The sequence below is a fragment of the Erpetoichthys calabaricus genome, chromosome 13, assembly GCF_900747795.2.
Source record: "Erpetoichthys calabaricus chromosome 13, fErpCal1.3, whole genome shotgun sequence".
NCBI classification, from domain to species: Eukaryota; Metazoa; Chordata; class Cladistia; order Polypteriformes; family Polypteridae; genus Erpetoichthys; species Erpetoichthys calabaricus.
In genome coordinates, this window is record NC_041406.2 from 49,403,909 (window position 1) to 49,421,149 (window position 17,241).

Consider the following 17,241-nt stretch of genomic DNA (forward strand, 5'->3'; position numbering starts at 1 on the left):
TGTACATACCTTGCTGTCAGTCATTTCAGTTTGATTGTTTCAGAGGCTGTTAGAGGGATGGTGGTGTTATGGGGAATATTTATTATATTTTTGTGACCTATGGCAACTCATCACAAATATGTCCTCGACCCAATATAGGAAATACTGTTCCAAAACAATGGATAATGTTTAAGGCTACTGTTGATGGTAAATATAATTTTTATGGTAATCTTGAAATTGTTCATCTGTGGCTTTTCTGTTTATCTATTTTTTTTAAATCGACCAGAAGTTAATCCCTCTTCATAGTGTTTAGAAAAACAGTAACTACAATTTTCTGCTTTACATGGGACATGGGGTGAGGTGGAGATTGTTTCATTTTGCCTGATGCCATGATCCTTCATTGGTGTGTTCATTTGCATTTACAGGTATAATAAGGTTTCCAATTATTAGCACCATACAATTATAGTCTGTTTTTTGAAATATATAATAAAGATGTGGAATGTGACACTTTATTCTTAGGTTGGCCAAGCTTGACTTGACTGATCACAGCTATGGAGGTGGTTGCTTGCAGTTTGACTGCACAAGGTATAGAAAATAAGTTGTGAGAACAAAGATCTGAAAGGTACCCCACAGGGCAAGTAGAAGTTAAAGCACAGGTTGTGGTAATAAGTATTAAAGAAGAGAACAAAGCAAGTGTTAGACAAATAAAAGAAAAAATTTGTTTTATTGTTTGTGATCTTGAAAAACAAGGGCAGAAATTCAACAGAGGTTTAAAGACATACAACAGGCAAGCAAAATCTCAAAGCTACACTCTAAAGAAAGCAACATAGTAGAGTCATTATAATTCATTATAATCAGCTGATTATAATTCATTCATTTTTCAGTCCCAGACAAGGCACTAACCAGTTGCATCAATTAGGCTAAACATCAAAATCTGTGTTTTTATGGTCAAACAAATGTGTCACTCTGTTTTGGAACTATTTGACTCGATTTTTCTTATAGGTGTTTAGATCTGTTGTTATGATTGTGATGTTGTTGCTGTTGTACACCTCTGATTTCTAGACATGTGATTTGATCCTGGTATAGCATGAGTTCCCATTGTGTTATGATGTCTATTTGCATCACCCACTGTTCAAGATTTAGATCACATTTGTTCTTTCACAAAAGCTAAAAAAAAATGCTATTATGAAGATTCTAGTGTTGGGGCTATCAATTAATACGCCTTATTTGAATAAGCTATGTTTTACAATTGAGACTCACTTGAATCCATGAACACAGTGTTTCTAGTTAACTTAAGATGGGTTGTGGCAATCCACGATTAAAAGTGCACTTGTGATATTCAGGCTGTCCCAAAAAATGACCATTAAGAATATTTATCATGTCTTAAAAATACAAAAGGGACTATAACATTTACATGTTGAATGCCTGTGTTGTGTTAAGCTGATGGGCAGCATGGTGTATTACAGATAGCTTAAAAACCTTTACGGTTTTATTTGTTATAAAATAGAAGAACATATAGCAGAAGCAGTGGTGGTCTTCATAGCAACTGACCAAAATGTAATACCTGGTCTATAATAACACAAAAAGGAAATGCATCTGCTATTGAGATAGCAGGATGGGCTTCTAAGCCCCTTTTGAGTTTTGTCTAATCATAATTACTGATTGTATATCTGGCCATGCATGTCACTATCATTTAAAAGGGCTTATCCGTATGGTGATAATATGGAATGATTTGCACTTTACGTAGTCAGTCTCAAATGAGCTTGGCAATACCGTTATTCTCACACGTGCCTGTGATGTTGTGGAAGGCTAAAGAATGTTATGTAGTGTCTGTGATAAAATATTGGATAAATACATTTTACGTTGATTCACTTAACAAAAAAAGTCCCCTTGATGGTCAGAATACCACTTTAGGTGAAAGGATCCTCTGCAAACCTCCTGACACTCCAATACTTTGCTAAGATCCTCAGCATCGGCAACACTGGGCAGAAACACTCCATCTTCAAATGAATGCAAACCATTTGTGCTATGGTCTGATAACCTGATCCTTTCTGGTGGAACCAAAACCGACTGAAAGAAGTCTGGCTTAACACCCACCTGGTATAGCTGGCTCAAATAATGTCTGACACATTCCCATCCTGTGGCAGTACTGAAGCACTTCTGGGACTGTGCTTCCTGGTAATGAGTATGTTTTGTCAACAGACACCCAAAATGACATTGCAGTGTTTCAAAATTGTAATGATAAAGTGAAATAACAAGCCTCAAATCAAAACAAAAGTAGAAAATGAAAGCAATAATAAATTAATTGTGTTTCCAAACCTCAATAAAAAATAAGTCCTGAAGAAAAATATCTTAAATACTCAGGAGAAATTAATAAACATAGAAACATTCATAACAGTAGGACTATGTGTTGCTTACCTTACTAAAAAGCTATGTAAATTATATTGTTGGGAAGGGTTAAAAAATTGTTTACATTTTTGAATTCTGAGTACCATATAACATACATCAGGTACTTACTTTTTCAGTAGCATTTTTGTTTTGTAGTTTTAATGGTTTTATTTGTAAACATACTGTTTAGGGCAGGGTTGCCCAAACAGTGACCTGTAAGCCAAACTTTTACTGCTGGGACCTTTTCTTTTGAGCTGTAAGATGTCTTCTAAAAATGATGTTGTATTTTTTTTTTATGCAACTTACCGGTAATTAAGCCATTTTCTCTGCAATACTATTTACTTCCGTGAGATGTTTTGTGATCCCTTTCTTCAGCTACTGTAAAAGCAGTTCACTTGACACAAATAATAGATGTAGAAAATTAATCATTATAAACAACCTAACTGCAACTCTCCTGCCATCCTGTACTTTCCTGTTTGTCTATATTGGACTTTAAAAAAAATCTTATCATCCTAGGTAAACATTATTCTGTGAAACCAACAATGTGTAGGGCTACAATTAACTTTTTTAATCCTGGTCTCATCCAATTTCTTATTATAGCTATAAAAGTATTGAGTCCAGTATTGACGTTCTGTTAACCTAGTGTTCTGTCAAACTGAATGAATATCCTGACAAATTATTATTATTATTTTTTCTCTTCTCATATATGTATTTATTATGAATGTCATAGTTGGTCTACATCAATCATATTACCTACCCATTAAATACAAACTGGTCAAATTATGGTCAAACTGGTGCAACTATGCCCCCTGCTAAGGGACACTGTGTGCCAATAAACTTTAGAATGGTATGTAGTGAAAGTACTTCTACTGTATATGCATATAACACTGAACAAAGGCCTTTGCTTATTTATTTTTAAATGTAAGATGTTACTAGAGTGTGAGATTGACCAAATGGAAAAAACAAAGAAGGCAGTTTTTGATAAAATTGTATAAATCAGCAAACTTGGCTGCCTTTCTCTATTCAGATATACTGTGTTGCTTTAGTCTTGCTGTTCAGTCTGAAAGAGCATGACCCAGGGTACTGAATGATGAACAGCCTGATGAGGACCGAGAAAAACTAAGAATGATAAGAAAAAATAAATTGGGTGACAGCAGATCTTTCTTTGTATCTTTAAAGTCAAGAGGTTGGTCTACAGATGGTGAGCCAAGGGATATGCCTTTCTTTAACAATTATTAATTGACTGTTTACTTGTGACAAAAGTTGATGAAATCATTCTTCTAAATGTGTGTCTTTTTTTAGCTAGTGTTGCAGCCAATATTGTTCTAAATTAGTATGTTGTCTGGAGAGTACACTGCACATATTAAAAATAAACGTAACTTGTTGCAAGAGAAAGCAATTTCTGTAAAATCAAATTATATATTGGGTTTTTAAGACATTAGTGGACTAGTTGTAAAAGTGAACAATATGTTGTTGCTGTTATTCACAGTTATGACGACTGTACTGGATGTAAGGTTAAAATAATTGGCTTGTGAAAAATGACTTGAAAAATATGCATTTGAAGTAAACAGTGTGTCATAACTCATCAGCAAGAGGTGACAAGGACTGACGTTTTAGGGAGTTAATACCAAAGAGCCACAGGAGATGCAGATTTCGGTGTCAGAAATACCACAATCAGCAAATATGTCGATACTGACACCTCTCCAGCAGAATCATGGGCAGGTCTGCACAGCACTCACCTTCTATCAGCATGTCTAAACTAATAACTAAATAAGTTAACGCTGCTTTCCAATTGTAAATGCAAACTTGCCATGCCAGAATATAGCTGCAGCTTTTTAACACATAGTATATACATAGACCACAATGCTTATTTACTGCTGTTATGCCTTATATGCAATAGTCAAAATGACGGAAAGATACTGTAGCAGACAGAATCACTTCTCAAATGCTTGGGGCCAAGTCTCTGCAGTGGTCTGTGCCTGTGTGTTTGTGTGTGTGTGTGTGTGTGTGTGTGTGTGTGCGTGTGTGTCTGTCTCTTCTGTTAATGCACTGAGTACAATATACAAATTAATCATTAAGCTTCAGTTACCTTGTGCTACTGAACTCATGAATTGATAATTGCAATCTTACCTTTCTATCGTCTCTCAGTTTCAAGTATTTTGTTCAGTTTCTTTTTCTGTCCTTCCATAGTTGTTTTACGTATTTTTCTAATATAAGAGTAGAAATGTGACACTGCAGCCCAAAACATTTAAAGTGTATGGACTAGAGAAAATCCTGGGCAGTGTTTTAGGAAGAAACTCTATGGGCATGACCTTTTGATCCGTGGATTTCACCAATATTTACTACAAATGTTTTCAACGGGTTGTCCCTAGACATGTATTCTCAATTGAGAATACATGTCTGGCCCTGTGAGACTCTATATTTCCTGGTGAGGATCACGTTCCCAACATACTGAACCAGACACAGCAGGCCACCCTATATTTTACAAAACATCTTATCTTCTCTTCTGAAATACCTTTTTTTTTTCTTAGACCGCCTCCTAGTTTGAGGTGCCTCGTATACTCCATGTACATGTCCAGCTGCTTCAAATAGCCCTATTCCTAATTCCTCCCTTATTGCTAAACTCTTCACATTCCGCTTATATGTGCTTTAATAAACAGTTATTTACAGTGACCTGATTTCTAAAGTACCATGTAAACCCTTGTTCCAGTTAAAGAAATGGACTATCGGTCCCTGAGAAACCAGGTTGACATATGTACATGTACAGGTCAAAAGTTTTAGAACATGTTTTTCTTCAAAGTTAATCAGTTGAAATGCAATGAATGACCTAAAAAGATGAAAAGGTAAATGGTAAACTACCAGAGGTTTAAATTTAAAGTTTCGGTTAGCAAAATCTAAAAAAAAGTAAATTTGAGAATATTACAAATGGTCCTTCTTCAGTGAAGAACTAATACGTTAGAACCTATAGACGTTCTGCAGCAGTTAAAGTTAATTAAGCCTTGCAAGTTGAAGCAAACAGTTTGCTCAGGTGTCCCAAATTCTGTTAACTACTTAAAAACCCTGTGTCTGTCTTAAAGCAGACTTGGAACTGACTGTGTTACTACACCCTCTGAGGTACCACTTGGACAATATGCCAGTGATAATGGCAAGAAAACAGCAAATAACAAATGAAATAAGACGGAGTATTATTACCCTTAGTAGTGTAGGGCTTTCATTTACAGAATTTGCAGAAAAATCAAAGTGTCAGTAGGTACAGTGTCCTACACAATCCAAAGGCAATTGGAAACTGGAAGAAACTCTGATAGGAAAAGATCTGGCAGACCCAAAGTCACAACTCAATCAGATGGCGTGTTTCCGAGGGCCACCAGCTTGTGTGACAGGCGCCTCACAGCACAACAGCTTCAAGCACAGCTTAACTGTGGTTAAAAAAAGCAAGTCTCAGTTTGTACTGTGAGGAGGAGACTTTGTGCTGCAGGTTTGACAGGGTGAGTGGCAGTAAGAAAGGCATTGCTTAAAGAACAAAATAGGGCCTTGAAATACCAGCTGTGGACTACTGCAGACTTGAAGAAAAATCTTACGGACCAATGAATCAAAATCTGAAATCTTTGGTTCATCATGCAGGGTGTTTGTATGTTGTCGAGTTGGTGAAAGGATGATTTCTCAGTGTGCGACACCAACTGTCAGACATGGAGGAGGAAGAGTAATGGTCTGGGGTTCTTTTGCTGGAGGCAGAATTGGTGTTACCATAGTTTAGCTGTTATATCAGCAAAAGGTGGCTACTTTGATGAATCTGAATAAAATTATGTACACTTAATGATTCTTTGACTTATTTTTTATTTGCCATTGTTTATTTGTTCTATGCCTTGATTTCATGAAACATTAAGGCATTAAACCGCATGCATTTCCATAAAAACTGAGGTGTTCTAAAACTTTTAACTGGTATTGTAGATATCTCTGCAATTAACCCGATTATTTGGCCATGTAAACCCCTAACTAGATTACAGTTATGGAATTTGTAGTCTGTTCATGTCCGTTGTACTCTGTTCATCTGTGCAGGTGTTTCTTCATACATGCTTTCAGCAGCCATGAGTAGCAGTGTCTGCAAGATAAATTTCTTCAGGCAAATGCTTGGGCAATAGTATTATTCTTTCTCCTAGCTGAAATAACTTCTCTCAATATTTGAGAAATTACTAACTTTATGTTGATGAGGTGAACGTACAAGCTCTGCAATACAATATCAGGAGCAGTGTAGGGTAATATATTAACATTCATTACATAGTCTGGTAGTTTTTAAAGTAATGCAATACTTATTTTGTTGAAGTAAAAATACCTGCAATATTATTATCCCAACAGCAGTGGGTGTAAGGGAAGAAGCCAACATACTAGTGTGCCATTCCTTTGCAGGGTTCAATCACATGGCCAAGCAGAAAAGAGTGTGCTGTAGGCAACCCAGTAACAGAAACCAATAGTTTAGTTTTAATCTAGCTATTTGCTATAGATATGTTGAAACATTGTGATGGGATTACGCAGTGGCCATTGTTTATACCGGTGGGTCAGGTTGAGGATATAAAAAGGGGATGGATGTTATTTATTCCACAGCATATGAAGGAATAAACTTATTTATAAAACACAAGAATATTATCACAGGCTTCATGCTTGTTTTTGGATTCTTGGAGTTCGGTTTCACAGCAGGCTTTATGTACAGCATTCACTATGGAATCAGACTTCTTCATTAAGTGTGGTGCCTTGCTCTGTCTTTTTCCCTTACTTTGGATTTGACCCATCTGTGTTCCTGGGCAGGAGTGGGAATGCCTGAAACTCTGTCTGAGTGCTATACATAATATGGATACTGACAAATTCTAATATATAGTATTTAAAAGTCCCTTTAATAAATTTCTGTTTTTCTGGTAGTCTATTGATTCCTAGTGACAAATTAATCTCATTTTTCTTTTTTAGAATTTAATTTAATTGAACAGCTCCAGTTCTGCTTCACTATTTAATGAATACCACTTCCTAAGTAAATAAAAGGTTAGTATTTTCATTCTTCTGAAGTATATAGGATAGCTATTCCAGATTTTACTTTATTAAATTTTGACTTTCATATAATTTTTTTTTCTGTTTTAGAATGTGGAAGAAGATAAGTTTCTTTGGGTTCTTAGCCCTCTGTTTCTTTTATGAACCATGCAATGGTTTTCTCCGTAAAATGTTTAAAAACATCAAAGTTACAACAGTCAGAGGACCAGATCCCGGAAAGCCTTTATTTCTCACACCTTACTTGGAAGCTGGAAAGATTGATGAAGGCAAAAATTATATTGTGATCTTTTTAAATGTTTATTAATTAAGCCTATTTATGCAAATAAATATATTTCAGCTAGATACTGATATTAGTACATCCACAATAAATTCTTTACATTTATATGTATACATTTATAAATTGAAAGTGTTACTTTAAACCTTGTTTTTTGACAAATAAAGTCTGCCTCCTCAGAAATAAAATTCAACCCTGTAGTGTAATTTAAACATTTAATGTTCATCTGAGGGGTATTGTCTTTCACCACATCATTTTGGAACCTTATACTGTAGTTTCATCATATTTCAAGGCAGACAAAAGCAAACAGTATTAGATTTTTATCTTGAATGGACATGTCTCAGATTATTTTTGTTGGAAATGGTTTGCCATTAAGGAGCTAAATTGCATTTCCAAATGATTACCAGCCTGCCATTGCATTCTGTAGATGGCTTTAAAATTTGGTTGATCAGTTTAATTATTGCACTCTGAAACACACTAGAAGATTCAGGTATTATAGACATCTTCGCTTTCCACCAAAGAACAATGAAAAACAGAATGAAAGAATCAGTGGTACCTCATGATGATAATTTGCTGATTTGATGAGTTGTATTATTTCTAATGACTATTTATTCGGATGTTGCATAAAATATTCTAGTGCTAAAGGACACTTATAAAATACAGCTGTTTAAGTTTTCAAGAAATACAGTCTACATTACATTTTATATTTAGGGTCTTGCAACAACAAAACTATTTTATGTTATGTACAGTGTCTACAGTTTAAAATACAACAATTTGTATTAACAGAGCAGCTGCATTAATTGGCAATGAATGAAAGCACAAATTCTATCAAAAGCTGTTTTTAAAAAAAACATAACTCTTACTTATAGGAAATTGCTTTACATTCATTGGAAAGGGAAATAAGTAAGTTGATTTACTTTGCAGGTGTCTTCCTTATGCTTACAGAAGTATTAAGATCTAATTTATTTGAATAAGACAGGGATTCATGATGCAGTGTATTGTGAGTAGAATTTTAAACTCTCCTCTGTGTCTCTCTTTTATCATTCTGAAGCAAGGGAACTCAGCCTAGTAGGACCACTCCCTGGAGTCAATGTGAAAAGTTATGCCGGATACCTCACACTTAATAAGACTTACAACAGCAATCTTTTCTTCTGGTTCTTTCCTGCACAGGTAAGATACATAAGAAACTCAACTTTTTTGGATCAAGATTTTAATTTTATTTGATAGTCTCAGATATTCCTATATTTTTGGCCAAATTTAGTATTTTGTGTTTCGACTGAAAGTGAGCCATTAAAAATGATTTTTTCCAAGAATAGTACTTCATGTACTGTATTCATATCCTCAAGATATACATGCTTGATTAATTGGTAAGGCTGACTTGAAGGATTTGAGTGTGTGTTAGCGAGCTTGCACTGCTATAGACCAGTAGCCTATCCAGAGCTTGCACCCTTATGCTGCCAGAACAGACTCCAGCTCACTGCAGTCCTATAAAAATGCATTAAGCAAGTACATAATATAGTTGGATGGATAGTAATGTCTTTAAATTGCAGTGATCATAACATATTTGCTGTAAGTTTAAAGCACTCTACTACTTGATTTCCAACCAGATGTTATATATGTGGGCAGCACAGTGGCACAGTGGTAGCGCTGCTGCCTCACAGTAAGGAGACCTGGGTTCGCGCTCCCGGGTCCTCCCTGCGTGGAGTTTGCATGTTCTCCCCGTGTCTGCATGGGTTTCCTCCGGCTGCTCTGGTTTCCTCCCACAGTCCAAAGACATGCAGGTTAGGTGCACTGGCGATTCTAAATTGTCCCTAGTGTGTGGGTGTGTGTGCCCTGTGGTGGGTTGGCGCCCTGCCTGGGCTTTGTTTCCTGCCTTGCACCCTGTGTTGGCTGGGATTGGCTCCAGCAGACCCTCGTGCCCCTGTAGTTAGGATATAGCGGGTTGGATAATGGATGGATGGAATATGATTATTTAGTATAATCAAATAATCATGAACATAGGCTATCTAAACACGATAGACTAGTCGGTTAAATGCACTTGCTGGCTTTTTTTTGGCAGAGTTGCATTTTCACTGTTTGCCAAATATTTACAATATATGCCAGGGCCGGCAAATTCTAACACTTTAACTGTTACCTTATGAATCTGTAAGAAACTACTTATTAGCAGTTGTTTACTGAGCTGCAATAACATGTTATATGCACATAGGTCAGATAGTTTTTTTTTTTTTTTAATCCAGCTGATCCAGCCCAGTTGATCCAAACTGAAAGAAAGTTTGTGACACAGCTATCCATTTACAGGGGAGCTGCTGCTGCTGGGAAGGTGGCTTTTTTTTGAAGAGACACAGGGTCTACTGCAGTTTAGATTACAAATGCGCTGACCATACAGTTCAGTAACATCCTGGATTTAACGTTAAAAAGGCAAACAAAAAAAAAAAAATCATCTTAAATAAAATGGTTTTCGGCTGTTTTCACATTCTTTCTTAAATCACTGCTGACAGTCTGAATACCATCCCCCTGCCTTCACATCACCAGCAAGGAGCACCCTGGAAGTGAATGGCAGGCAGTGAAATAGTGGTTAAGGCTTTGGACTTCAAACCCTGAGGTTGTTGGTTCAACTTCTGCTGTGGACACTGTGTCACTATGAGCAAGTTGCTTGATTTTCCTGTATTCCAATTGGAAAATCAAAAGAAGTGTAACCATTTGTATCATAAATGTTGTAAGTCACCTGGATAAAGGCATCAGCCAAAGGCGTAAATGTACACACTGCTTATGAAGTGTTCTGCAGTTTAAAGTTTTTCTCCCATTTCTTCTGTTTGCACCCTGTGTCTGAAGCAGAAGATGTTCTGAGTGAATTAATTTGCTTGTTACACAGGATTTTTGATGGATTATTTATGTTCTCTTACTGTATGTGGTAACCTGCTTATTATGATATTTAGTAGGTTGCTTTTGAAAAACTGGAAAATTGCTGACAAACTTAATAGTAATACATTTTATTTGTATAATGCCTTTCACATGCTCAAAGTGGTTCACATCAAGAATTTAAAAGGAACAATTTGATTTACACACATTTTCAGCTGTGTACTTCACTGTTTTTATATATAACAAATAATTGTTTAAAAAAGGGCAGCACGGTGGCACAGTGGGTAGCGTTGCTGCCTCGCAGTTGGGAGACCTGGGTTCGCCTCCCAGGTCCTCCCTGCGTGGAGTTTGCATGTTCTCCCCAAGTCTGCATGGGTTTCCTCCGGGTACTCCAGTTTCCTCCCACAGTCCAAAGACATGCAGGTTAGGCGCATTGGCGATTCTAAATTGTCCCTAGTGTGTGCTTGGTGTGTGGGTGTGTGTGTGAGTGTCCTGTGGTGGGCTGGCGCCCTGCCCGGGGTTTGTTTCCTGCCTTGCGCCCTGAGTTGGCTGGGATTGGCTCCAGCAGATCCCCGTGACCCTGTAGTTAGGATATAGCGGGTTGGATAATGGATGGATGGATGTTTGAAAATAAATGTTTAAATGTGATGATAGCAAAAAGAAGCCATGGAAATTAATGAAAAATGTTCTTTGTGCACTTATGCCCTTTTCAAACAAAGCACAAAGCTGTACCAATGTGCAAAAATGAACTGTTACTGAAAAAATTACCTTATAACTATTTAATGCTCTGTGGTTGCAAAAGTATAGAGTATTATTTTTTACCTCAATCTCCAAGATGCCAAATTCCTGCAATATGCCAATTTCCTGCAATATGATTTCAGTTACTATCATTTTTACTTTACAAACATTATTAAGGCACTTTATGCCAAATATGCCTAGCACCTACAGTTAGGTCCATAAATATTTGGACAGAGACAACTTTTTTCTAATTTTGGTTCTGTACATTACCACAATGAATTTTAAATGAAACAACTCAGATAGAGTTGAAGTGCAGACTTTCAGCTTTAATTCAGTGGGGTGAACAAAACAATTGCATAAAAATGTGAGGCAACTAAAGCATTTTTTGAACACAATCCCTTCATTTCAGGGGCTCAAAAGTAATTGGACAATTGACTCAAAGGCTATTTCATGGGCAGGTGTGGGCAAGTCTGTCGTTATGTCATTATCAATTAAGCAGATAAAAGGCCTGGAGTTGATTTGAGGTGTGGTGCTTGCATATGGAAGATTTTGCTGTGAACAGACAACATGCGGTCAAAGGAGCTCTCCATGCAGGTGAAAGAAGCCATCCTTAAGCTGTGAAAACAGAAAAAACCCATCCGAGAAATTGCTACAATATTACAAGTGGCAAAATCTACAGTTTGGTACATCCTGAGAAAGAAAGCAAGCACTGGTGAACTCAGCAACGCAAAAAGACCTGGACGTCCACGGAAGACAACAGTGGTGGATGATCACAGAATCATTTCCATGGTGAAGAGAAACCCCTTCACAACAGCCAACCAAGTGAACAACACTCTCCAGGGGGTAGGCGTATCGATATCCAAGTCTACCATAAAGAGAAGACTGCATGAAAGTAAATACAGAGGGTGCACTGCAAGGTGCAAGCCACTCATAAGCCTCAAGAATAGAAAGGCTAGATTGGACTTTGCTAAAGAACATCTAAAAAAGCCAGCACAGTTCTGGAAAAACATTCTTTGGACAGATGAAACCAAGATCAACCTCTACCAGAATGATGGCAAGAAAAAAGTAAGGAGAAGGCTTGGAACAGCTCATTATCCAAAGCATACCACATCATCTGTAAAACACGGTGGAGGCAGCGTGATAGCTTGGGCGTGCACGGCTGCCAGTGGCACTGGGACACTAGTGTTTATTGATGATGTGACGCAGGACAGAAACAGCCGAATGAATTCTGAGGTGTTCAGAGACATACTGTCTACTCAAATCCAGCTAAATGCAGTCAAATTGATTGGGCGGCGTTTCATGATACAGATGGACAATGACCCAAAACATACAGCCAAAGCAACCCAGGAGTTTATTAAAGCAAAGAAGTGGAAAATTCTTGAATGGCCAAGTCAGTCACCTGATCTTAACCCAATTGAGCATGCATTTCACTTGTTGAAGACTAAACTTCAGACAGAAAGGCCTACAAACAAACAGCAACTGAAAGCCGCTGCAGTAAAGGCCTGGCAGAGCATTAAAAAGGAGGAAACCCAGCATCTGGTGATGTCCATGAGTTCAAGACTTCAGGCTGTCATTGCCAGCAAAGGGTTTTCAACCAAGTATTAGAAATGAACATTTTATTTCCAGTTATTTAATTTGTCCAGTTACTTTTGAGCCCCTGAAATGAAGGGATTGTGTTAAAAAAATGCTTTAGTTGCCTCATATTTTTATGCAATCGTTTTGTTCACCCCAATGAATTAAAGCTGAAAGTCTGCACTTCAACTGCATCTGAGTTGTTTTCATTTAAAATTCATTGTGGTAATGTACATAACCAAAATTAGAAAAAAGTTGTCTCTGTCCAAATATTTATGGACCTAACTGTATATTCATAATGTCATAATCTCAATTTAAGATGGAGTTTTTAAAAATACATGTGAAATGAGTCAGAGTGGATCCATTGTAACACTGAGGTCCAAAAGAACCCACAAGTGTAACTATTTGGTCTTGTTTCAAGTTGGATTGTTGATACCAATATAATGTACTGTATGTTAATAAGTCCACAATTAATCTAAAATATTTTTTGCTTTTAGGCTTTTTTCACTTAATTTACAAATAACAGTATGGTCTTGTTTGTCTTCTTGTATGAGTTACTATAGTTTTATTTTTCATATACTGACGTTTTCAAATTGTACATATCAAATTATTCACTAAATATTCAAGTACAGCATACATTCATACGTCTGTTTGAATTGTTTGGACAAAATCTGTCGTTAGAATAACGGATTAATCGGTAAAATAGTTCATAGAATAATCATTCACAAAACAATCATTTGTGGCAGCCCTATATAAGATGAATTTTTGTCTATCCATATATTTGTGTATCTGTTGAATTGTTTTTGTGTTTTTATTAAATGCCATTTTCCATTTTATTTACCTTTATTGTATCTGTACATTTTTTTTACAGTGCTGTGAGATTCTAATTAGGAAGAATGTTTAATAAAAATCAGTTTAATTACATTTTTAATAAACTGTCCATTTATGTTAGTTGGTTAAAATGTCACTCTCATATCTCAGAGACACACATATTAGTTTTACTTGAAAATGTAAATATGCCCTTTCTGGAGTGAGTGCTAATTTTATGGGGGTGTGGCCTGTGATGGACTGGTGCTTTGTTCATTCCTGTGTGGATCCCAGTGCTTCAGAGACAGATGTGTACATAACTTTCCACAAGGGGGCAATGTTAAGTAATATAAGTGTGATTGTATGCAGTATCTAACTTTCTTAAATGGGGCAGTAAATATTTATTTATTATTTTTTTATTTTATCAAGCCTGTTAAATGGTTGCTAGTTTTAATGTCTAAGTGTGAAATAATCTCTTCTTTTAATATGTAACCAATGTAGCTGAAAGGCAAAGTGTGAAGAATTGGACATGGTAATGCCCAGTTTGGCCAATTTGTATTCCTCTAAATTTAGTCTGAATGTGCTCTAGGCCAGGGGTAGGCAACGTCGGTCCTGGAGTGCCACAGTATGTACAGGTTTTTGTTCCAACCCAGTTCCTTAACGAGAACTCAATTATTGCTGATGAAGCACATATTGCTTAAGTGACATTTTAATGCTTCATTTTAGTGGTCTCGCTTCTTAAGGTTCTCCAACCTTAATTGCTTATTTCAATCTTAAACTGCTGCATTCAGTGTTTTAATTGCTCCTTATTAGCAATAAGATGTAAAACAGGGGTAGGCAATGTCGGTCCTGGTGAGCCGCAGTGGCTACAGGTTTTCATTCAACCCAATTGCTTAATTAGAAACCAATCATTGCCAATCTCAGACCTTATTTAATTTTATGGCTTGTTAGTCTGTGCAATGTAAGGCTCTTATATCGTAGATTTTTTTCCTTTCCAAGGATATCATCCAAATGATATGAAGCCTAAAACAGATCATTTTCAGTCTGTCACATTTTTCTATTAAGTGTTTTATTAAATCAAACTGTGCATGATGAACACACACAGATGTAATTGGAAAAAAGCTAGCTGGAGAACTGCTGGCTGCTTTGTCTTTTACATCTTATTGCTAATAAGGAGCAATTAAAACACTGAATGCAGCAGTTTAAGATTGAAATAAGCAATTAAGGTTGGAGAACCTTAACAAGCGAGACCACTAAAATGAAGCATTAAAATGTCACTTAAGCAATATGTGCTTCATCAGCAATAATTGAGTTCTCGTTAAGGAACTGGGTTGGAACAAAAACCTGCACATACTGTGGCACTCCAGGACCGACGTTGCCTACCCCTGCTCTAGGCCACTGTCTATATCAGTTGCATAAAGGCTGTACCTTGAAACTGGCTGTTCTGACATCCAGTTTGCAACATGTTCGTGCTGATATGTTCTCATATTCTGAATTGATAACTGTAAGCTGTACACTTTACCTTCAGTTGATAATATCAACTGTATGAGTATATTACTGTTTCTTAGACATTTTCCCATGACTCCATGACTACAATGACTACCTAACACCTAACATTCACCTTGGGCGAAGGCCCTGTAGCCTTGGATGGGCAATTTATCATATTTTATGTATTGTGCATTTATTCACTGAGTGATTAATTTGCTTATGTGTGGAGTGAGTATGTAATTTTAACTCTTTTTTGTATTTCTCAGTTGCGGTAGCACATCATTTATTTTTAAATGTTTTTAAATACCCACTTTTATACTAAATACTGAAATTTAACTCGCGCCTGTTATTATAAGGTATTAACAAAGATTTAATACAAGGATCCCATCCTCATAATGGGCTGTTTCTTCTTTTAAATATTTAATTGCCTTTTTGTATATTTGAACCCTTGGATGATTTGTTTAACTTTGTACTAGACTCTGTTTATTTTACTAAAGAGTTCTCCACTCTACATCAAAAGCTTAAAACCAAAGGAAATATAACTAGATAATTCAAGAGCTTTATATTAACTTTCAAAATTTTTGCCATATATGTATCAGCAATGATTCAAATGAAACATATTGTAATAGTTTTTCTGAAATTTGAAGGGTATGATTGTTTCTTTAATGCCACAATTAGCTCAGCTATGAATGTTTGCAAAACTATAATTTTACTAAAAATATAATGATGCGGGCGGCACAGTGGCGCAGTGGGTAGCGCTGCTGCCTCGCAGTTGGGAGACCTGGGGACCTGGGTTCGCTTCCCGGGTCCTCCCTGCGTGGAGTTTGCATGTTCTCCCCGTGTCTGCATGGGTTTCCTCCGGGTACTCCGGTTTCCTCCCACAGTCCAAAGACATGCAGGTTAGGTAGATTGGTGATTCTAAATTGGCCCTAGTGTGTACTTGGTGTGTGGGTGTGTTTGTGTGTGTCCTGCGGTGGGTTGGCACCCTGCCCGGGATTGGTTCCTGCCTTGTGCCCTGTGTTGGCTGGGATTGGCTCCAGCAGACCCCCGTGACCCTGTGTTTGGATTCAGCGGGTTGGAAAATGGATGGATGGATGGATATAATGATGCGTCTTTGCAGAGGAAATAGAATATGATTTGTTATCTCAAAACAAAAATATTTTAAAAAAATTAGCATCATATACTTTATTTTTGAAACAGAAATGTATGTTATTAGTGGTCTAATTCCTTCAGTCAATGTGTTCATTGGAGTCTTAGAATAACGGTCTTAAATAATTGTGTCTCTTTAAAACAAAAGGAGTATCTAATCAATTTTCACCTATAATTCTGTTAAGATCACTCCAGAAATTGCACCAGTTTTGCTATGGCTGCAAGGTGGTCCTGGAGGAACATCAATGTTTGGGCTTTTTGTGGAAAATGGACCTTACCTTGTATATCCAAACCTCACAGGTGAGCACAGATAGGATTTTTTTTAATATTATGCTTTATGATGTCTTTCTAGCAATGTATAGCATGTGGCCAAAAATGTGGTTCATGATGAGCTCATAGAGTAAATAACAAGTGCACATTTGCTGAATCTGTTGCCTTTACGTGGATTAATGATCTTGTTATTTTGCATTTTGACCCACAAACCAGTATGTTTCATTGCTGTGGTACTACCTCCACAGATCTTTGATCATTTTGATCAAGGCACTTTTACTGTTTTTATCTGATCTTTTTTTGGCATATTTCATTTAGTTATTAAAGTATGAATCGCTTTGTTTTTCAGACTGAAGTATGTTTTTGGCCTGAATATTGTTGGATTTGTCAGAATATTCATTGTTGGTATAAAGATTTGATTCTACAGTATAATCAATTTAAAAGCACAATATAACTCAAGTGAGGCATTTTTACACCCTTAAATCTCCATGTAAACATAAGATTTGTACTCACTGTAATGTTAAACACAGAAATAGAAAAAGTACAAATGGGAATGGCCAAGTTTAATGTCCACTGATCACTGTGGTAGGTGTTCCCAAAGGCACAATAAGCTAAACTGAGCAAGCTTTCTCCAATGGGTAATAAGGACAGTTCTTTTTTTCCCATAAATGTAATTTTAAAGT

At 36.6% G+C, this 17,241-nt stretch overlaps 1 protein-coding gene across 1 annotated transcript in view; it reads left to right on the forward strand.

The window, feature by feature from the left end:
• The window catches only part of cpvl (carboxypeptidase vitellogenic like), a 141,185-nt gene that overhangs the window by 23,653 nt on the left and 100,291 nt on the right, over nucleotides 1-17,241 (forward strand). The window contains exons 2-5 of the mRNA XM_051935769.1: nucleotides 7,324-7,395; nucleotides 7,492-7,667; nucleotides 8,727-8,845; nucleotides 16,474-16,588. Of these exons, the coding sequence (XP_051791729.1) occupies nucleotides 7,493-7,667; nucleotides 8,727-8,845; nucleotides 16,474-16,588 (409 nt within the window). The 5' untranslated portion in view covers nucleotides 7,324-7,395; nucleotide 7,492. The remainder of the gene's footprint in view (nucleotides 1-7,323; nucleotides 7,396-7,491; nucleotides 7,668-8,726; nucleotides 8,846-16,473; nucleotides 16,589-17,241) is intronic.